This window comes from Falco punctatus (assembly GCF_963210335.1).
Source record: "Falco punctatus genome assembly, chromosome: 1".
NCBI lineage: Eukaryota > Metazoa > Chordata > Aves > Falconiformes > Falconidae > Falco > Falco punctatus.
Genome location: NC_137580.1, coordinates 112,097,916 through 112,120,753, shown reverse-complemented (window position 1 = coordinate 112,120,753; position 22,838 = coordinate 112,097,916). Strand labels below are relative to the sequence as shown.

The 22,838-nt window shown below is 43.9% G+C and overlaps 1 protein-coding gene across 1 annotated transcript in view; it reads right to left on the bottom strand.

Moving 5' to 3' along the window:
- KSR1 (kinase suppressor of ras 1) overlaps window positions 1–22,535 on the bottom strand; it is a 70,568-nt gene extending 48,033 nt beyond the window's left edge. The window contains exon 1 of the mRNA XM_080374254.1: window positions 22,064–22,535. Coding sequence (XP_080230380.1) covers window positions 22,064–22,324 — 261 coding nt within the window. The 5' untranslated portion in view covers window positions 22,325–22,535. The remainder of the gene's footprint in view (window positions 1–22,063) is intronic.
- Between the last annotated feature and the right edge of the window lie 303 nt (window positions 22,536–22,838).

Below are 22,838 nucleotides of genomic sequence, written 5' to 3'. Positions count from 1 at the left end.
GGAAAATACTATTTATAAAACCAACACAGTTCTTAAAAATTCAAGTTTGCCATGTATGTTACAGTCAGCAGTGCCAAGCCTCTATATTGTGTTCTTCGGATGAGACAAGTGAAGTTTGCTCCAAGCTGCTGCTAACAGCACTACTTCTACTGAAACTTTCAGCAAAAAGCAGTGGATTCTTTGAATGCATCTGAATATCTTTGAAGAACAGGTGAGAAGCCATATAAATGGGGGGGAGGAGATGAAAAAAATCCCGATTCACATAAAAGCTTTTATTTCTTTATGTAAAGATGTTTGTACTACCTACAGTCGTAAATCTAAGAATAATTTAGCGTCATACAGCTGGACAGACTTCAGCTCCTGAGGTAGATTCCCTGTTGCTGTATGCGTCTTTCATCCACTGTTTTTTGTACTAGGATGTAATACACCGGTAACACACTTCTCCAGAGCAACTAAAAAGTATGCAGCTATAAAACCTTTGGGCTCTGCACTGTAACTGGATTGTAAATATGTAACCCATTAACCACACTTTGATATCAAATATTCCCCACCACTCCATACAAACATTTGTTTCTAAGAGATCAGAGGTTTACAATCAGAAGATCTTTACACTACACAATGAATCAAAACACCCAAGTGCATGCCACAGAGACACTAGCCTTCCATGATTTCCCAAAGAATACTCACCTCAAATGTTTAAGTATTAATAAAAGGGTGGGGGCTTCTGTGTGATGGGGGTCTTTTTTGCTTCTTGCAGAGAAAATGGAGGAGGGAGACAGCTGAGAAAACCACGCTTTTTAAAAAAAATTTAAATATGTCAACTATAGGAAATTGCTTAACTGGAATGTGGCAACTCGCCACATTCTCTGAAATTGTCTTTAAAAACAGCAAAACAGCTTTATTTTAACAAGCTGCTATCAGATTGCATTTGGGGATTGTCAGAAAGAACAAAATGCACTAAAACCTGCTCTGTTCAAAATGCTTTGAACCTATAAAGCAAGCTTCCTTATTTCAGATTTTAAGAAGAAAAAAAGGAAAACTTCGGTACATTCTGCCATGCAGTGGGGGATCAGAGGTTTTCAGTTTGCTCACCAATTTTAGCACTCTGGAAGCATTCTCTATATACAATGCACTGAGGCACGAAATACAGGAACGAAAAATCTGTGCAAGCGTAACTGAGATTCAGCTGCCAAGTAGAAAGCAGGTCATCCACAGCAGCTCAGCTCTAGAAAAAGACTCCTAAAACAATTAAAAAAATAAAATTGAGCCAATGGATTGTATGAGTTTTCTTTATCTTTCCTCTAGGGCTGGGTATGTCATTAGTAACTGGGAATCACACAGAGTTTGCTTCCCTGGTCAGCTCTCTTTCCTTCTTGGAAAACAAACATGTAAACCCACACAGCTTATCTTTCCAATTCCCTCTCTTTCTGCAGTCCCATGTGTCCTCAGGTTAGCCTTTCTGCTGTCTCAAAATCAGAAGCATTACAGTCCCAGGCAAACTTCTGTGAAGCATAGTTGAGTTACAAGTGGGATGACAACGTAAGGGAACAGACTGCCTAGCCCATGAGAGTCTAAGACATGCCTCCCACCAGGCAAGTATCCCCAAACCAACTCTCATGCAACACGATGAGTAAGCACATCTCAAAATTAGCCTACAGGACCATGAACACAGAAATTTCAATTGTGCTTGAGGTATCCTCAGCTGAAGAATCACTTCTCCAAAACACTCCTGATTTCCTAATGTAGAAGTACTACACTCCTAGTGTATTCACTTAACCCTACTGCTTGCAGAAGGCTAAAGATTCATGAAATTTAACAGGTAGAGAAATTTATTTCTATGCAATTAGGAACAAAGGAGAACAGCATTCTGTATAGCCAATCACCAAAAAAACACTGGAGGGACTTCCCTGCAGTGGATTACAGCTAGGAAATCCTCTCTGAAACCCCAAGACCATCCCACTAAAGGAGTCAGCGTTACTGTAATGAGAATGAAAGCCTAGTTGAAGAAATTTGGGTTTAACATGAGATGTAGGAAAATGCTGTGAAGCAGAATGGTGTTGCATACAGGCTTTATTTATTGCCTTTTTCCTGATTTTGTTTTGAAGTTACTGAGGTGAGCTACGTGTTTTAACTCTGCTATAGAACTGCTGCTCAGTTGCCGGGTTTCTTTGACTGTGTGTTGAATGAGGTTTTGTACTGGACTAGTTCTCCTTCCTTCCTGCTCCCCCTGTTATTCTGCAGGGACATGAGCAGAAAGAGTGAGGCAACAGGAAGAGTAGGAGTTGCCTCTACAAAGACAAAGCAGGATGTCACCTCTGTTCCTTAAATACAGCACAAATGGTCGGACCATGATACCCAAGCTGGTGTCTCCCTTAAGGAAAGACTACACCAAGGACCAAAGTGAAGCTATTAGTCTTGGGTTAGAAACTGTGAATTTAATGAATAGTGCTTTGTAGGAGGAACTTAATAATTAACTGCAAAGTTTTAAATTAGTGAGTACTCCGATGGACTCTTGCCGAACAAAGCTCAAACACTCTAATATTCAATGGAGCCTCAACGCTGCTAAACTTTCATCTTACAAAGTATTGGTGCTGCTCCTACCAGAGAGCATCCAGCTCCTGCAGCCTTGGTGCTCTGCTGGCATAGGACAGAGTGTCTGGAAACCCGTGTGACCTGTTTCTCCAGCTCAGAGGCTACCCTTCTCCACTCAGGCTGTACTGCCCTATTAAACTTTGCCTTTGAATTTAACAGCCTCTCACACTGGTTTGTTTCCATGAGCTGTATGACCCCCTGTTTCCCAGGGCAGCATACAGATTACTAGCTGGAACAAGGCAATGAGAGTGAATTGCCATCGGTAGTTTCATCTCCAAATACAGATACCGAGCTGTAAAAAGTGTCTCTTCAGCCTCAAATGTATAAAACTGCTGTATTAGCATTCAGCAAAGCACAGCTGAGAAAAGCTTTACTGCTAGTAGCCAAGCACCCTTACTCACTTGGTGCTGGCTATGGTTATAACCAGCTTGCTGTTGCTGGGACTGTACAAACACTGAAGATGGTACCCCAATGCTAGAGGTTGATACTTTGAGGGTAGTGATTCACCTAGCTCAACTTGTTTAATCTCCAGTCTAGGACACCACGCCAACGAATTCTGAACATGCCTGCCTTCAAAGCCAGGGCCTTGGGTGATCTTGTCTGTGAAGGATTTCTAGTAGTAGCCTAGATAGTAAGACAGAAAAGCATTGCAGTTAAGATGACTAGCTCAATTAGTGGTAGCCAGGATGACTGAGCTCTAGAGTAGCTACACCCACATACCACAACAGGGTTGTGACAGCAGGTGTAATTGCTCAGGCCATTAAAGTCAGAATAGCCACATCTGCTAGGGCCACTGAAGTCTGACCCCCAACCCAGCAAGGTAATTCTGCATGTTTTATTCAGCTATGCCCTAGCTCAGAAGTTCAAACACATACTGAGGCACAGCTAGGAACTGTACTCAATACATCTCTCAACATAAAAAAGGGACACTTCCACTGCTGGTTTAGAGCTTAGTCCTCCTTGTATATCTCTTCTACTGGAAGGGACCTTACTGGATGGATGACTGTTGAACCAGCTTCTTGCAGTGCTTCAACTCTAGCTTGCTTTTCCTGTTTAGCTGAAACACTTGTGTATGAAGCTAAGTAAAACTGACTTACAGCTTGTTTATGCTTTCAAAGGGTATATGTTCTGTGCTGGAAATAAGTACCTCTAACTAGACTGACTCTGTACTACAATAATAACTGGAAATGAACTCTGGACCATCGGTTCCCAGCCACTCTGTGTTAGATCATGTTGCATAAATAATAGCCAAGCCTGGGGGAGGGGAACACTCTTTATGTGACATGGAGCAACGTGCCTTCTGCTGCAAAGACAAATACTCTCCTAGCAGCTGCACAAAGCTTCAGACCAGTGATGAGATATATGTATATATATATATGAAACCAACAAACACAGCAATGGGAGGAGGGGTGTGGAATAAACTTTTGGGTTATACAAAACTAAATAGTTTTACTTGAGTTTGAACCTTGAGACTAGCAGATAACCTGTCAGGAGTGTGCTTCAGATATCCAAGCCAGATAAGCATTGCAGAGGCTCCATTTGTCTCATAACCATGCCACCTGTAATAGCCACTCCAACGCCAGAATTACAATGCAATAAAAGTCCAGTTAAGTCCCTTCTTATCCCAACTTCACATTGTCCTGTCTCCCAAATACTAAATAACATTAGGACTGCAAGCACTTTCTCTGAAGTGTGCTTGCCCTAGCTACTTGCCAGGAGAGGTGAGAAAAACTGTGGCAAGTAGGAATGCTCTCACGAACAAGTGGACTGCTTTCAGTTCCTTTCAATCAAGACTACAACGTGCTCCGCTTTCACTTACAAACATTAAAAAACTCCCTTCTTACCTTTGGTCATTCTGGAGAATGAGGAATGATAAAACAGCATGGGTTGAATATAGGCATTCCTTGCTTTTATTGCAGGAGGGGAACTGTAGAGCGCATAACTTCTCACCCCAGTTGCTCATTCTGAGGAGCCTTTCAAAACATGCTGACACATCCAGTATATCTACACAATAACATTGTAAATTAGACTTTTCCTTCACAAAAGGCTCATGACAAATTATGATCTCCAATGAGATACAATGACCTGCTAAATTGTCTATTGGTCTCTTGGGGTGGGGAGGGTGGGGGCGAGGGTGTCCAGGACCTCCCTGAACATCATTTCCTGAAGTCCTGAAGTCAAACATCTGCACTTATCCACTGAACGAATGCGTGGCTTGGATAATGGTAGTCACTTTCCTACATGCTATTCTCAATTCCTAACTATACGAATAGTTCATTATCAGCTTCAGAAAGAGGTTCAAGCTCTTAAAAATGCAGATAATTACCTCAAGAGCAATTGGACTTTAAAGCATTCCTGTAAGAGATTTGAAAGCTAGATGTGAACAAATGAAATCTTTATACTGTGGATATTATTTAGGTCATAGGTAGCAGTGGTTGCGCGTTATGGGGCATGGATAAGAGCATCAAGCAAGAAATTTCTTGCCACATACACCGCTCAAAAGGAAAAAGTACAAATAAGAGTTGGTTTTGGATGTTATTAGGGGATGAATAAGTTGGAGGAGCAAAGCTGAAATACAAATAGAAGAACAAGAAAGAAGACAACAGAAGAGGGTCAAGAGCAAGACACAGGCATTGAAAGGTGAAATAGCTCTGATGGTGTGCTATCATTGTCAAGGTATTATGCTCATGTACTGTGGTATTGGCCCTGTATGCGATATGAGAAAAGTAAGTCAGAAACCCTTGTCACATGGTCTTGTAATCCTGGTAACAGTTCTTTGTCCTTGTGCAGTGGTGTGGAGAAGTAGCAAGCTGCAACTTTTGATCTGGAAGCATCGACCTTTTGAGGGCAGGATGTTTTTTGTATAAAAAAAGTTTTTTATAGGTGGGAGACCAGCAATGGCAGAATAGCTGGTAACAGGACTGACAATCATTATATTCCCCTTTAAGCCCTGTTTTAAATATTGTGCAAGACAACTACATCAAATTTTGTAATCGGTTGTGCAACTACAAAACCTAGACAATTTCTGCATCAACTTTTATAGATCAGATGCTCAGGGTAAGTCAACTGAGGATTTGTTTCTTTAAAAAGCTTATGGGAGAAATAAACTCAGGGTTAAGTCATCGGCCTGATGCCAGATATGGCCTTCTATAGTGTATCAAATATTCTTTCTCCATACATTCAGTTGAGATTTGTGCTTCAAAATGAAGGCATGTTACTGTCCTCTATTCTGGATCAGATCGCAAAGCTTCAGCTGAGCTGTATTCCCCTGTCTCAGCACTATGAATCCATCAAGTGAAGCTAAGTGTCAAGAACCTGCAAAACTATTCTTTTGAATCCTACACTGGAAGGAATTTGACAGAAGCAAGACAAACTCATCTTCAGAAGTACTTAGTAATTTTTGATAATGAATGGAACCAAAGTTGCATCTATAGCCTGCACACTAAGTGTTAAAAACACACCCAAGCTTATGCTCATTGTAAATACCAAATAAGCATAATAAATACCTGGAAGGTTTCCATAGGTGACAGTTCTGTAACACTGATTATATATCTTCAAACTGCATTTTACTTTGGAGGCTATGTAAACAATGAATGGAAGACGGTTATTGCTATAAACTTACTGGTACACCTGGGTGGAGGCAGGCTGGTATCCTCCCATGCTCGGGCTTTCTCACAAAGAATGTGAGCTGCACTAGAAACGAGTAATGTTGCTGAAACAAGCGTTCAACAAGATGAAAGAAGAAGGGATTTCTTAAAGCTGTAAAATTTTCACCACCTTAAGGGACAGGTGAAATAAAGCAGCGAACAAATCCTTCTGCATTCTAAAAATACCCACTTTCTCAGTTTATTAGCCTTTGCTATCTGAGCGTCATTTTTTACTACCTTGTCCATTCAAAAAATAAACTTTACATCAGACCAAGCCTGAAGACAGTACATCAGCACTTCTGTTTAAATAGCTGGAGCTTCCAGTGGGGGTCAAGGCCATACTGCTTAAGGTATTCAACCTTGAAAGGCACTTATATAAAAGAACTGAGCCAGCAGAGACTAAGGCTAAATTCAGCTCCTACCCTAGTTTTAAACAGCTTCAACTGCTTTGTTTTCAGCACAGTCACATTCAGTTTCTACTATTTTAAAGGAAAGTGGGCTCACATAACCAGACATTCGTCTAATGTCAACTAGATAACCCCAAGGAACACAAACAGGGTCCTAAGTTAAAGCCAGCTGTTCTCTTTGCTGCAGATATGTCACTTACGTGATACCTTTAGCAGACCAAGTGTTCCATCAAGTGATACGGCTGTAAATAATTTACCAGCAACCCCATAACACTCGATTAAAACCTAGGGAAAGAAGATCTAATTAAATTGTCTCTGAAAGAACAGATAATGATATGACAACTGTGTAAGGGGCAGATGGCAAGTAGAAGCTCATCAGAACATGACAAAATAATTTAGAAGTACCACCTTTATCTGTATAGAGTTGTGACCTCAACCTGTCTGATGATGGCTGTTCTGGAGGTCATTCCTTCGGGCACCTGAATTGACAAGAGGAGTACTGGCTGCCCTCAGAGTGGCATTTGGGTACCTGTAGAGTAAGTCCCTAATCTCTTAGGCAACCAGGTTAGAAAGTGCACCTTTTAGTGATAACCAGCAGACAGCAGGTAAAGTTAGGAACTGCATGAGTCATACAACTGGCAGTCCTTTTTATAAAGGCTGTATGTATAAAAAAGACGGTTGGTAGCAATCAAGCCATTAATGAGTACAGTACTTGTAGCCAAAACTATAAAACTTTGGAAGGCCATTAGTTTAAAAAATGTGTATCTGCTGTACTGTCAAAGGTATGTCTTACAGATTAAATAATAGTTGGAAAATACATCATAGGAACACAGCTACTACCTTGCCACAAATCTTACGTGCTTTAAGACAAAGGAACACAGCTCACAGCAGACATTCTCCACGTCTTTCAACCTTTGAAGAAGAGGTCTATTTCTTACCTCACACCTAAGAAGAGACACATACATAAACGTAACATCACAGAGTTCAGTATAAACCTACAGTAACCCCAAAGTTCAAATGCATATCAGCCAGTTCAAGGTTTTGCTTGGAACTTAAAGAACTTACTGAAGAAAATACAGACTTTTGTACTCTGTAGAACGAAGTACCATTCACAAGAAGGGCACGAACCATGTGCATGCTGCTTTAACGCTACCGTCTGTTTCTAGTAAGGCAGACCCAAAAAATAAGGCATTTCTTTTCCATCAGCTGAAGGGCAGCCCAGGGTAGAATCAAGGTTCATCTCAAAGATGTGCCTCTCATTCTCATGCCTGAAAGATATTCACTTCTTAGGTCTCTCAGCTGCCATTAAAGAGGGGTGATGTTATAATCTTAATAAACGTAGACTGTAGCATGTTTTAGACTATTGCAATAGACTATTGCAAACTGCACTACTGATATGTCACAATGCAGGCCCTAAATCCTATTCTACATATAGGTCAAACTTGGACAGCCAGGCAGCAGCAGACATACTGTGGAGTTTCAGAAGAGACAAATGCCTTGGCCTAGAAGCCATGCTTATTTCTGTCTATGAAACTGATACACATGTCCAGGTTGGGTCCCTGTCACTGGGCACAGTAAAACTGAGCTGATTTTTTGAGCAGCAGCACGAAGTTAGGGTAGACATAGGGATCAAGCTGAGTGCAAAAAGCTGAGTGGAAACTGCTTCAATATAATCCTCAATACTTTTTAAAAAGCTAGCAATGCTGATGCCTGGAAGAATAGCTCTTGCCCATATAAGCCCACATTAGAGGATGCAATACCCAAAATAAAATCATCCCTTCCTTATACAGAGTTCATGCCAGCTCTCAGCCACAAATACATATTTATAGCCCAATTTGCCAGCACCTGGACACAGGTTTCTTTAGAGGGATATACCCTGCTAACTACCTTCCCCATTCCCCAACAGCAAAGGCATGAACAAAAATGGAAATGAAAGCAACATTGAAAGATACTAATATCAAAACTTGGCAGGTACCCAACCACACCATTTCTACAGATCTGGAAGACAGTCCTTCAAGTGGGCAATAGTCATTAAGGAAAAAGATTTTTTCTAGTCATTCACTTGGGAATAAGCTGTTGCACACACAGCTACAATAGCAGGGGCAGTGCGATCCCCAAATTACCAGAGACCAAACAGGAAACGCATCTTGTTTTGGGGTCATACCCTTAGCTAAACAAACTGAGTCCTATTTCACATGAACCTACATTAAATTCTTACATGATAAGGATCTGAACCCTTCTGAATGACAGTGTGTGTTGTGTCACCAGTGTGATGGGTGAAAGAGGGGTGGGTGCTCTGATAGTATTGTCATTGTTCTCATTTTACAAAAAAAATCTTCCCATACCCCAGCAATTGCCCAAGTGACTTGGAAAGCTCATGAGAACTGAGGCATCCCTCCTGAGCAGAGACACTAACCACTGGATCAGCCTGCCTCCTTCTGCCCATCTCTCACTCAGCCTTAGATTGTAAACTATGAGAGGTCTCCCCACTGTTTTGCAACCTCGGAAGATGACAAAGAACAGTAACTCTTCCACCAGTTGCAGAAATGAAGGTTCAGACTAGTCTCTGAGCTTGTCTATCCCAGTTGGAGTAAGAGAATCTACTGCTCAGAGACAAGCTTTCAAAGTAATTAAACCTGATTCTGGTGCAGCTACATAAGATCAAAGCAAAACCATGCCATGTTATCCACACTGATCTCACAGAAGCTGCAACCTATTTTGTTGGGGACTGGGTACATGCCAGTTTTTTAAGGGGGACATTGTTAAACTATCTCATAGTTTGAAAATAAACACTGCAAAACTCAACCCTCTCCTTGGTGGTGCTCACAACAGCTGCTGTGCAGGTTACCTTGTAAAGTACCTTTCCCAGAATGCCTATCATTTAAGGAAAGGAAGGTCATGCACTTTAGAAAGTCTTATCCTTAAGACAACTCAACAACCATCTGCACAGCAGCATGGAAACCATACTACACTCTCCTGTGAACAGAGGCACTTTGGACTACTTAATATGCCAATACTGCAAGAAGAGGTGGTACCATGACTTCTTAGAAGAAAAACACAGTAATTTTTCCCAAAGAAATGAGCCTTTCTTACAGATAAATTTCAAAATCCCTCATCCACCAGGGTGGCTCTCCAATTCTCCCCATGTCCTCTGCCTTAAAGTTTGAGGCCAGATAAATCTCAGAGCCACAGCTACTTGCATTAAGGGGCTAAAGGCTCAGCAATTAGAAGAACTCAAAAGAATACTAGAAATGTGGAGACTTGCAGTGCTTACTGTTACTGTTCCCACTTTGTCAGGCTTTGTCAGGAAAGATGATGAAGACCATGCTGCTAACCAACCCTGCAGAATACAGTCTGAATGTGGAGACTTTATTCTTTGCAGTATATAGGGGCCATGCCTGGTATGGAAGAGACCTCTCACATCAGGCTCCTCTTGTCAGGAATGCAGGAAGACATAAAAGGCTGAGCCAGCCTATTTATGTAGGGGATCCATGAGGACTGAAAGGGAGAGGCAGGGATCAGACCATGCATTTCCTCACGTGCTTCCCTCCCCCACCCCCGCACCTTGGTTTTACAGCTGCAGGAAGGATCAAGCCAGAACTGTGCAAAATTGCTGAGTCATCGCTGTGGGGCCTCAGAGAGGCTGTCCGCAATGCTTAAGCCAGAGGACAAAGCCATAAGGCAGAAAGCTGAGCAGCTGGAAAGACACTGCAGGGTAGAGGCAGTCAAGGGATACGATGCACCCACTGCAGGTACAGGCAGGATTCACTAGGCTGAAGGTACAGCGTAGAGCCCTGCCTAGGGAAGATTAAGAATCAGAAACATTTTGCATTAAGAGAACTGGAAAGAGGATCCAGGTTAAGCCTAGTAGGTCTTAGCTAGTCCTGGCTAAGTTAGCTAAGAGCAGCGCTGCATCACCACTGCATTGCTGCTGTACTAATTTCTCACTCAAATGAAAGGATAGACGCTACTACCTTCAATTTGAAATCTTACATTGTGAGGTGTCCATTAACTTCAAAGCTCTTCACCTCAGACCACAAACTAGTTATTCCTGGTAACTGAGGCAATTCGAATTAGACAGTAGAAAAAAAAAATAAAGAACACATCAGTGGCTGTGGAACATGCCTTGGCAACAGAATGGTGGTGTAGATTTAGAGCTACAAAGATGATGAGGGTACTGCAGCATCTCCCGTATGAGGAAAGGCTGAGAGGGCTGGGCCTGTTTAGCCTGAAGAACAGAAGGCTGAGAGGGGATCTCATCAACATCTACAAATACCCTAAGGGCAAGTGTCAGGAGGATGGGGCCAGGCTCTTTTCAGCAGTGCCCAGCAACAGGACAAGGGGCAACGGGCACAAATTGAAACATTAGGTTCCAACTGAATAAGAGGAGGAAATTCTTTACCTTTAGGGTGACAGAGCACTGGAACAGGCTGCCCAGAGACGCTGTGGATTCTCCTTCTCTGGAGACATCCAAAACCCACCTGGATGTGACTCTGCAGCCTGCTCTAGGAGGATCTGCTTTAGCGGAGGAGTTGGACTAGATGATCTCCAGAGGTCCCTTCCAACCCCAACCATTCTGTGATTTAGTTTCCGTAAGAATCAAAAACTAAGTATTAGTGTCACCCTAGCAGAAGTATTGAGCTAGCTCTTGCTAAGTCAGCTACACCTCTGGTTACAGATCATCAGATGCTAACTGATATGGCCCATTTGTTAGATGCAAATATGTAATTGCCATTACAGAAGTGCATTCAACATCATTACAAAAAACATCTTCCCCAAAAGTAGGATTGTATTTTCTACAAATGTGGTCTCAGCACAAATGCAGCCAGTGTTCCAGTACAGTAGGTGAAGACCTGGACTTACAGCAGCTCTCCTTTCTCCCTCCAAACTTCAGTTTCCACAGACTCCACTCAAGTCATGAGCCACGACTGCAAATGGCCCAGGAATTTAGGGTGTGCTTAGAGGTGTCCCACAAAAACTCTGCCTCATTATACCCATACGAAATGCTACCAATACAACAGCGCTTAAATCCGGCCTGTACCAGTCAGTTACTGGTTCTGCAAATACTACACTTGACCCACAAAACAAGACCAAACCAGTTTTAACAGACAAAATACCCTGGCTTAATACAAATGGCATTGACAAGCCCTTTGATACCTACTCTGGGCTTTCTCCCAGCTTAGTTGTGTGAACAAATGTTAAGTCTTCAGTGTCTGTACTCACCTTGCCTTACTTCAACACTATGACCTCCTTCCCCTTCCAGAGCACTTACAGACATCCTTGTCTTTCAAACGAAAAAGAAAAACCACCTTTCTTTGTCCAAAGGGAGCAGATTGAAGGCCTAAGCAAGTCTCCCCAAATGTATCAGTCTCCTGATAACAGTATCTGTGTATTTTAGTCAGTTGTTTCCTTAAGGGAGAACAGAAGAGGGCATAGCTTCCAGAATTCATTAAAATAAAGAGGAAAAAAAATACTTCATCTGATATGCACTAAGAGAGTTTGATATTACTAGCTGATGCCACTGTATAAATACTACTGTATACACATTTATGTCAAAGTATTCTGTTAAGGGAAGGTTGCTGACTCAGCAAAAGGTCTTAATCTTTTGATCTGTCATATAAGGGACAAAATGTCTAAGCTTCTGAATTACCAAACTCTAATTTAGTGTTTAGCTATATGTTAATCAAATCTGTGCACAAAGTTTAGGCCAAGCTGACTCTCAAGTTAGCAAATACAGTATCATAGCTGGTGCTGGTCTGAGGCACTCTGAATTCTCTCTATAGAAATTGTGGGAGAGTTAAAGTTAGAAGTCTTCAAAAGAAATGTTTTACTTCGTGGAAAGTTTCAGTTTTGGTCAGAAAGACAAAAGGCCCTTAAACTGAAATGTTTTTCTGGGCAGATGAAGAACAGTTTTTAAGAGGGAGACATCTAAAAAAGTCAGGAAGCTTTAAACAACAAAATTTTACTACTTCTGCTGATTTCAGTGGAGCTATGCAACTGTATCCTAAAGCAGGATTTAGTCCTCTAACTTACTTCAAAGGTAAAAAGAAGAAAACACTGCTCTGGAACCTGAAAACTGTTGCCAGAAAATTCTCCAGGCTTTTAAGATGGGTAGGGAAACATACGTGGAGAGGTTCTCCTAGAGCACTAGAGACAGCCTAAGAGGCACCAACACATCCTCCAGTTAACTATACTTACTGACAGATCCACTTACCCCCCCTAATATCTTTTAGTGGCGATGCCTGGTTGAAGTTCTCAATCCATGAAATGTATTATTTCTTCTTTCCAGTTTATTCAGCATCATTAATAACTAAAAATAAAACCTCACACTGGAATCTGCAAGTCTTAACAATAGCCCACACAACAGCAGCAATGAGAAGCTCAAGACTTCCTTTCTAAATTTAGGTTGCTTCAAACAGAAGTGAAAGTTCTTTGATAAATCAACAAGCCCATGTTTTAGAAGCACGTGAGGAGAGTAGAACTAGGCAGGAAATTCCTGCCCTGTTAAACTTACTTGCAAAAGACTTCTCAATATTTTCAGGGACCCAGACCTGAGGCTCCTGGCTGCATTCTGAAAACTGTGGTCAATTACCTGTTTTGGCAGCATCAGGTCAAAGCAGGTCAGAACCTGGATGTGCTGCAACCCAGCAAGATGCCTCAGGGTCATGTTAATTACTGCTCTAAAGTTGATCTCACAGCTTCTGCTATTAGAGCTCTTCCATTTGGAATAACTAATAATCATCATATCAGAGGCACTCTGTAGCCCCTGATCAAAGCATGATTCCTTATTGTACTGATGAAGTGTCCTGCGATTATTCTCTGCTTCCCCAAGATGCACACAGTATGAATTAGATTTTCTCTCTAGGCAGAAGAGGAATGACAGACACCTGCCCTCTGTTCACTTCAGAATACATTCCTGAGAGAAAAAGACAGCTATATTTTAACTTAAAGCCAAATTTAAAAGTGCTAAAAGTAAGATGGAAGCAGTGGATCCAATTCTGCCTACAGAATCCTGAAAGCAGACAGGGAATGGCTAACGAGCATGAAGCAGCTGCCTTGCAACTGTTCTCAGAGTTACACCAGCAAATACCCAGGAAGGCTCTGCAGAGGTCGTCTGAAATTCCATTTACACTAACATTAAAAGAATAACTACTGTTCAACTACCTTGTAGGCAGTCACTGCCCTAATTCAAGGCAAGTCAGCATTTCCTTGTAGCCACATGCAAACATGGCGTAGCCCCAGTGGTGAGTCTCAGCATACATGGAATTAGTCCTTTAAAACATAAGAGTATCGAGATAAATTCTCCCTACAGAGATTTAAAACTAGGACATCCTGGTCAGTGGCTTGTTTAGCAGTGTTATGGGCCAAGGCATCCTTTCCCTCTGTCTGAGGGGAGGGTTCACAAGACAACACACTCACAGAATGACAAGGAGTCACCTATCTTACTCTTAGACAGAGGATGCCATGGCCCTGCAATGGGGTTCAGCTGCAGCCCTCGACACTATGCCTCCAACCACCTCCCCAAGGATAATCAGAAGAAACACACGAAACTCCTTGTTTTCTCCCTTTAGGAAAATCACTGCTAAAGAAAAAAAAAAAAAAACCCACAACAGGAAGCTGTGTCTTTTTTTCCTCTCATTCAGTAAAGCATGGAAAGTGCATTTGAGTCACAGCCATCTAAGCACACATTCTGCATGCACCATCTGTTACACCCCCCTTCCCTGAATCACTTTTGGCTGACCAAAAGTGTTGCTAGTCAAGCTACAAAATCCACAGCCCATACTTAGGTGGGGGGAGTTCTATTGAGAAGCTGGCTGCTTTTACCTGTCCTTGTGGCATTACTTTTTAGGAAACAAGTAATTTTAGGTATTTTGAATGATAACCTGAGTAACACCTGAAAAGGTTTAGAGCCAAAGCAAGCAAATATTCTAACTTTGAGTTCTGTTTTAGTCTTTTCCACACTAACACTAATAACTTTATGCTATCACGCGCTTTGCCCACTATGCCAAACATCACAACCCCTCTGCTAGGCTAAACCTGCACACTTCTGCAGCTAGCTGCAAGCTATTTCAATCTACTATTTCTTCCCCACACACACCTTTTTTTTTTTTTTAATTTAAAAAATCACTCCACTCACTTCTTGGAAGCAAAAACGCTAGCCAGCTCCTCATCTCCTGTGCACCTGCACAACCATATTGATTTCAGGATCAATTTAAAGCATCACTGTATAGGCCATGTTGCTAGTTGAACAGTCCTGAGCTCAGGTGCCTAAGTCCAATGAGATTTGCATCTTCCACCTACAGACAGCTCAAACAGCTCAGACTTAAGATACATGTGCTGCGCTTAGAGAAAGATGAACAAAAGACATCTACTATCAGACTGGGCTATGATACACACATGCCCAGAGAGATTAGGGCCTAAGATAAGGTTTGGGTTTCCACCTCAGAAATGCTCAAGGATGCAGTCTAAGCAGCTCATGCAAAAAGCAGGTTTACAGCACAGACAGCGAGCTCAGCCACAGAACTGACAACTGTCAACTAGCACAGGTTCAAGCGAACACTATAGCTGCACCAGTGATTGCTTCATGTTCCTTGGAGCACATACAGGGGGAGTACAGCTGGGCTGGGACATGCCTCTGGGATCTCCAGGTGGCACAGGAGCTCTGTGCAGCTCTGGCATAAGGCAAAAGACATATCTGATCACCTGTACACTCTGCTGGTTCTCAGTTGTTCTCCCACATTATCAGCAATACAGAGTTTCTCTAGTTTAACTTGGGACTGATCCTGTCCTAGATTCTGGGGATGTGGACTACAACCCACCACCTGCCCTCGCTTGAGCTCTGCCAAGAAGGAGTCACTGCAGTCAAAGCCAAGCCAGATTGCCAAACTGTTTCTTAACCATGTTGAGCTAGTCTTTGACTAGGTTCAGACTCCCACCAAGAAGCAGGAGTGCCCAAAACACTTCTATGCACAACTGCTCACAAGTTATGGCTTGGAAGCATTACCCATTTATTTTGTCCAGATTCAAAGAGCCTCTGGTTCCTCTGGTTTGCTAGCCACGGCAACACTGTGCTGCTGGTAGCATCAACTGTGTGGGATTACTCCATGGGAGTGAGAAATGAGCACGGAGGGAAGTCTCCAAGAGATGTCTGAGTCAGTAACTCTGGGTGGTGTCATCTGTGCCTTTCACACAGTAATCCAGCCAATACATTTTCCAACTCTCAAAACAGTGAGAGATAGCTGGGCTTGCTTTCATTACAATTCTTTTAGTACAAAACAAATTAAAAAAAAAATAATTGCTACAGGCTAAAAAAAAGGATATTAAATCTTAGCCTTAAACGAAAGGTTAGAATTTCTCTCTGAAGCATCTGAAAGATTACATGGTGGAAATATCATTTTAAGCATAACTATTCCCTAAATAATTTGGTGTGTCACATGGCTTCTTTTGTAAAGTGTTCCTATTTATGAATAAAAACAAGTGATAAATTTGTGTACCACCACACTGACTCATAGCTGTAAATCTGTCACTAGTGTGCAGCTGTAACACTAATCGGGGTTTTCCCTTGTGAAATGCAGTTAATAGCTAGCATTTGAACTTGAGTAGCAGACCAAATTCTGCTCAGGTGCTATCTGTGTAAGCATGGCCACGTCCATGAGTTTAGCTAGATACAGCTGAGGTTCAAGTCAGGCTACTTCACTGATTAGAACAATTTTGAACAAGCAGTAAACATCAGAAATCACATACGGAGACTGAGGCTTGTCTGGCACTTCCTGTTAGTGTGTAGGCATGTTTGTACAGAGGTCTCAACTCCAGGATCTGCTGAACTTCTTTATTGGAGTTCAGTTGCTGAAAAACGTCTCCAAGCTGACTCTGTATTAGGATGAGTAGGAATAATTTTGTTTTAACATAATCCAGTAACCACGCAACCAGTCTTAGAGAGGCAAAGGCAGCACAAAGCCTTACTCTGATACTTTTCTGGCTTCCCAATCAGTGCATCGTAGAATCCAACCCAAGGCTATAAGTACATACAGACTTTGACAGAAAAGTGAAGAGAATCCCTTGTCTTATCTTCGTCTTGATAACTACTCATCAGAGCTTGTCCTGGAAACTCCAGGTAAGTTAAAACACTGCTGCTCACTTTTTGTGTAAACATTTATGCAAAATCAAATGTAGGAGATGAGATAAATTCCATTATGATGTGCAAATTCTGATCATGTATGAAGAAACATTGTCACAAAGGAAAGATGAAGTCTACAGGCTTTATAATAATATATGGTTCTGACTCCTTCAAAGTCAAACAGAATCTCTGTTAAAGCCTATCTTATACAAACAAGCACACAAATTTAAGAAAAAAAAGAGAGTCTTACAAAAAAGGATGACAACTTTAAGAAAAAGCAACCGCGTTGCATATATGCAAGAAGTAAGATGAAGTAAGAGACTCTGTTCTCTTACATAAGACCTACTGAAAAGGAAGTCTTCTCAGCTGAACAAGGCTCATAAACATGTGGCTACAGGTTGCAGTTTGGCTTGAAAAATTCATTACTCCCACTACTTCCAATTTACAAACATTTCTTTTCCTTTCCTTACGTGTATCACATGCCCAACTTCCAGTCTGCAAGTCTGGACAATTACAATTCCTCTTCCTCTCCTCTCATGCGTCTCCCCATTTTCAAAGCATTTGTTTCTGCTTAGAGATTGCTTGGTAAGAGATAAGCCTTTTCTGGCCAAATTGACAAATGAATCAAGATAACGTTAAAGCAAGTTCAAACATATTTAATCCACAGGTATCATTCAGCCAATATGAAAGACTGATTTGTGGAGTAGTAGACTTACTTATTTGTGACGCAGCACAGATGGTGTCAGGCTTTCTGATCTGGTGTTACATTTTCCAGAGGTGCTGAACAGAAGACATTCCTGAGGAAGAAGTCAAAGTGATCTTTGCATATGGGGCCAAGAGCATCTCTATCACAGACACAGTCCATCAGAGAGCAATGAGAACAGTTTCTCTCAAAGAGCAGGCATAGATTTTAGCAATGCATGCTACTGCCCCACCCTGACACTCCCACCATAAACAGTTTGGAGGCAGCTTCCATGCCAGAAAAATTGCAGTCTGCTCTTACGATGCAAGAACCAAGGTAGAAAGAAAATACATCTGAACACACTCTAGGTCTCTGTTCAGCCTGGTGCTGCCTCATCTTTGCTGCAGTTAGAAGTGGGAGGGGCAGGGGGGGCACACACATGTCCCACTTCATCCCTCTAATTCCCACACTTCACCAAACCAGCTATGCTGTTTCCAGCAGAAAAGATTGAGAAACCATAGGAACCTTCCCTGCAGCCAGCACACCAGGACTATATTCTCCTCCTCATGCCCAAGAAACTGGCTTGGGCTGCAGCGTTAGAAGTTTCATGTGCTTCACTACAGATGTCTAGTCCCATTATCAGCTTCCTAGCCATAGAAATGAATCCAGAAAGATACTGCTTTTACGAAGAAATACAGATAAAAATAATATGCTTCTAACTTTGCAAAACAAATTTAAGAGTCATGCAAGGGATTAGCATAATGACAGAGTTAAAGATGACACGGTTGTTTCTTTCCAAAGATGCTTGGAGCAACACTGGATGCTCACCACACAGCATGACATTTTTTGCTCTCACATATGGGTTAAAAATTACCATTATTTTCCATTTCAGTTTTGTAGTTGACTTGAGAAGTGAGTAAACCTGCTAGGACAGAACTGAAAGCAAGCCATATACCAAAGAAGTGGGTAAAAAGAAAAAAAACCTCAAGCACTTATTTGGCAGAGCATAAAAAATTTCAAAAAAGTACAAGACCTAGTGGCATCAGAGAACCTGGTCTGCTAATAACCAAACTAACACAATATACTTTCCACTACAGGGAAACTCCCTGCCCTTCTAAGAAATGGCCTTCCTACATGTGAAACAGGGTCAAGCTCACATAAGACATCTACACTCAACATATTATTTGCAAGCAATTCCCATAGCCCTTCTTTACTCCCCTTCTTTCTCTATTACAGAAAGTTCTCCTTGCATTCATTTGAGCTGCCATGAGTGCTTATCTTTACCTGTCAAGATCCCAGTTCGAAATCTTTATCTACCATGTGCTTTATTCTGAGAAGACCTTATACACCAGAGGAATGAGGAAGGACTTAAAGCATTTCAGTAAATTGGGAGGGACATAAGCATGCACTCAAACACCTTTAGTTAAGTTGATGTTCTTGACTTTGAAACATACACACATTATGAATCATGTGGCATACATGACAGCTATCTAAGCTGTGAACAGGCACAGAGGGAAGTGGTGCCAAAAGGACCAAGCTAGCATCTCTAGTGTAAAAAATAACACAAGCATTTAGATGAATTTGCACTGGTGTTCTCAGCTATCGATTCCATTCCCACTACAACTACTTTCAGAAGTTAACTTCAGGGCTGTGCTAACCTTGAGATTAGAAATGGCAACGAGCATGCATTGCTGTCTGACCTGCGCTGGAATAGTTTAGAGCACCACAGCCACCTGACAGCATTCACCCCCATGCACACATGGCCTGAATGGCTGCAGTTCACTGACATAGAAGACTGTGTTCAAGGAGATATCCCTTCACCTGTTAAGTTCACAGTTTTGAAACCAAAACTTGACACCACAGAACTTTCCAAGACGTATGAGCTATATACAAATAGACACTTCCCTGCCTTTTTCTTCCTTTGAACAAAAAGAAAAAGTGAAATCAATTTCTGACTTAGTATATTGGACTGCTTTCAAATCACACACATGGAACGTCACATTTGGCCTCAGAAGCTACTTCTTCAACTTCCAGAGTCATTCCCTCTGTTCCCAAACTAGTACTTCCCGCTTCCAGTTTGCTGCTTTATCTGTCTCATGTTTTATCATTTCCTTGTGGCTTTGCTACACAGTTTACCAGTTATACTGATGCAGCTAAATTTCCGTAACTCTTTTTCCATGAAGAACTTTCTGCACAAAACCAGAAGACACATGTAGATTCCAGTCCAAAGTACAGATGAGACTTGCAGGCCCAGCAACCATATCACTAGTAGCCACGAATCACAATCCACAGAGCCATTCTGCAACTTGTCAGGGCCACCCAGCGAATCGCAGCAGGGACTGTAGATCTCCAAGCTTCTAGCTTCTGGTTGAAGTACTGACTCAAGGAGGTGCCTACAGTCTGTGCAGAGCTCCGCACCACAGTCAAACCATCAGTAACACTGGCCCTCTGCAATATCGGAGCACTTGTCTCTACTGATGTGATCTGATAAGCAAATGCGTATGACCACACATGCATTTCTGACACATTAACCAAGGCACAGTAATTACACCACGTAATGCCACAGGCAGGGCGCCTGGTACTTGAGGCTATATGGCAGTCCACCACCTTTTGCTGCACCCCGGAAAATTACAGCTTAGGGAACAAAACACAGACCCTCATCTCCTACAGTCTGGTTCTCTGCTCTGCATCTGTAGACAAACCCACTGCAGAATGGCACAGAAAGCTAAGCACAAGACTCTGACTATGCTTGACAACATGTATTTTGGTACAGGCAACAGAACACAGCAAAGGGCACAGAGTCTATACCCATGCCCATAGCTTCACATGTTGGCAGAGATCCAGTACTTGGTTGAATTCCCAGAGAAATCATATACTGGACTGTGCATCAAAGAATTTTTTCAGCTAAGCTTTTTTTCTGATCATAAATTTGGTAATCAGTGAATGCGGCACCCATTTGTTTAAGCAGATAAATGCTTAAGAGGAATGCATGCACACACTCGACAACTATCACTAAAACAGCTTTTGTTGCTTTAAGAAGAACCTGAAGATGATAGCAGGCCTTTATCCTTTGTGAATAAAGGTTTCCTTTTAGAACAGGTTCACCAGCAAAATACTGATGATAATTTTCCGAAATGATGCTGATTTATATTGTTTGAGCATTAAAAAGGCCATCAGTAGAGTTGCCAAAAGCCCACACAAATACTGTTTTATAAAGAATAGCCTTCTGAATGCTATTTGGAGGTGGCAGGAGGAAAAAAAATAAAGAAAAAAAAAAAGTGCTACAAATTTGCAAGGGAAAAAACCCAAAACAAAACAGAATAAATAAACAAACAAACAAAAAAAACCCACAGAAAAGGCAGAGGAAGAAAGAATGATAGATTTCCAAGAGGTTATGCCAAAATCTACCTACCACCTATTGTTTCACAATTTTTTTCCCAACCTTCCTTTCTCGTGTGATGGATTTTGCAGCATATACATTTGTTGCAGTTACAGTGTTGTAATGATTTTTCTTTCTAAAGGCCCAATGCTCTAGCTCCACAGTCTCCAGTATCAGGCTAGAGAAAAGGACCATTACTAGCCTTTACATGAAACTTCTATCAAAGGTGGCAGGGGGGATTTTTAACTCTGCTTAGAGCAACAGTACCGGCACACAAGGTAAAAAGAAATGTTATTTAAGTACCTAAAGGTCAAATGAAGTAAGCAAGAATAAATCTACATTCCCTTTCTAAATACTTACGCAGGCTCATGTACAGATTCAGCCCTCCTTTGGAGGCATCACAACAGCACATGCTTTGTGCTTTAAAGTTTCATATAGTCTTTATAAACAGCAAAACCCAGATGGTGCTGCTGTTTTGTCAGCCACACCAATGGAGTGAAAATGAGCATCAAATTAGATCAGTGAAACTGAGCCCAGGATAGAGAGACAGGCCTGGAGACGAGGGCAGGAACCATCAGAAGCTAACACCGAAGACCTGAGGGAAAGAGCGAGTCCATCCTGCTTCCCAGGGCGCTGTGGTGACCCACGTTCTGCAAGGGAGCCTCGGGTCACCTCTGGTCCCCGCCTCACATCGCACCTACCTCCACAGTGACACCAGCCCAGCCGCAGGCCCCAGGGCCGCGCAGTGGCGCGGGGGGCGGCGGAGCGCGACCACAGGCAGCTCCCGCTCCCCGCGAAGCCGCCTGAAGCCGGGGGGCGCGCCCGGACGCGGCAGCCACGGGCCGGCCCAGCGGTTCCCCCGCACCTGTCCGCCCCCGCTCGCCCCCCGCCTCTCCCGCGACGCCCTCCGAGCGGCGGGGGGCTAGCCGGGGGACCCTGCCGCGGCCAGCCCGGCCCCACCGCCGGGCCGGGGCGGGGACCGACCCCCTACTGACAGGGCTGCCGCGGCGCTGGGGGCGTCCTTCCCTCCGGCACAACCCGCCCTACCCGGGGGAAAAGGGCGGGAGGGAGAGGGTGCCTCAAGGCCCCGGCACCGGGGAGGGCGCGGGGCCCCCGCGCTGAGAGGAAAGGGCTCCGGGGGAAGGGGCAGGCCTCGGCCCCCAGCTGTGAGGAACGGGCACGCCGGGGGGCGGTGGCGGGGCTCCCCTCCGGCCCCGCCGCGGCTGCCGAGCCCCGTACCTCCAGGGTGCGGATCTCCTGCTGGGTGAGGTCGTTGGACGCGGCGCATTTCGTGCGGAGCCCGCGCAGGTTGGAGAGCGAGATGTCGATGAGGTCCTGCAGCAGCCCGCACTGCTGCAGCGTGCTCCGCACGGCCGGCAAGCCCCGCGCCGCCGCGCCAGCCCGGGGCCCCGCGCCGCCGCCGCCGGCCACCGCCTCGCCACCGCTCCGCTCCCTCCTCTCCAGCATGCCGGCGGCTCGCAGGGCAGCCGCTCTATCCATTCCTCGGCATCAGGGAGGCCGGGGAGGAGAGGCGGCGGCAGCGGCGAGGGGCGGGGGGGAGCGGCGGGGGGGGAGGGCGGGCAGCCGGCGGCTCGCTCCGCCCCGCCTCTCCTCGCCGGGCAATTACCGCGCATTAACTTGCACGCCGGAGAGGCACCGCGGGCGCGGCCGGCCCGCGCAGCGCAGGCGGCGGCTGTTCCAGGAGGGGGCGCAGCGGCCGCTCCGCCCCACCGCCCTCCTCAGCCCCTCAGCGCCGCCCTCCGCTCCCCTCAGCACTGTTCTCTGCTCCCCTCGGCGCCGCCATTCGCTCCCCCTCAGCACCTGCCTCAGCCCCACCCTCTGCTTCCCTGAGCTCCCGCCTGAGCACTACCCTCTGCTCTCCTCAGGCACTCAGCGCTGCCCTCCACTCCCCTTAGCTCCTCAGTCCCTCAGCTCTGTCCTCTGCTCTCCTCAGCGTTTGCCTCAGTGCCTGCCTCTGCTCCCCTCAGTGCTTTCCTCTGCTCTCTTCAGCACC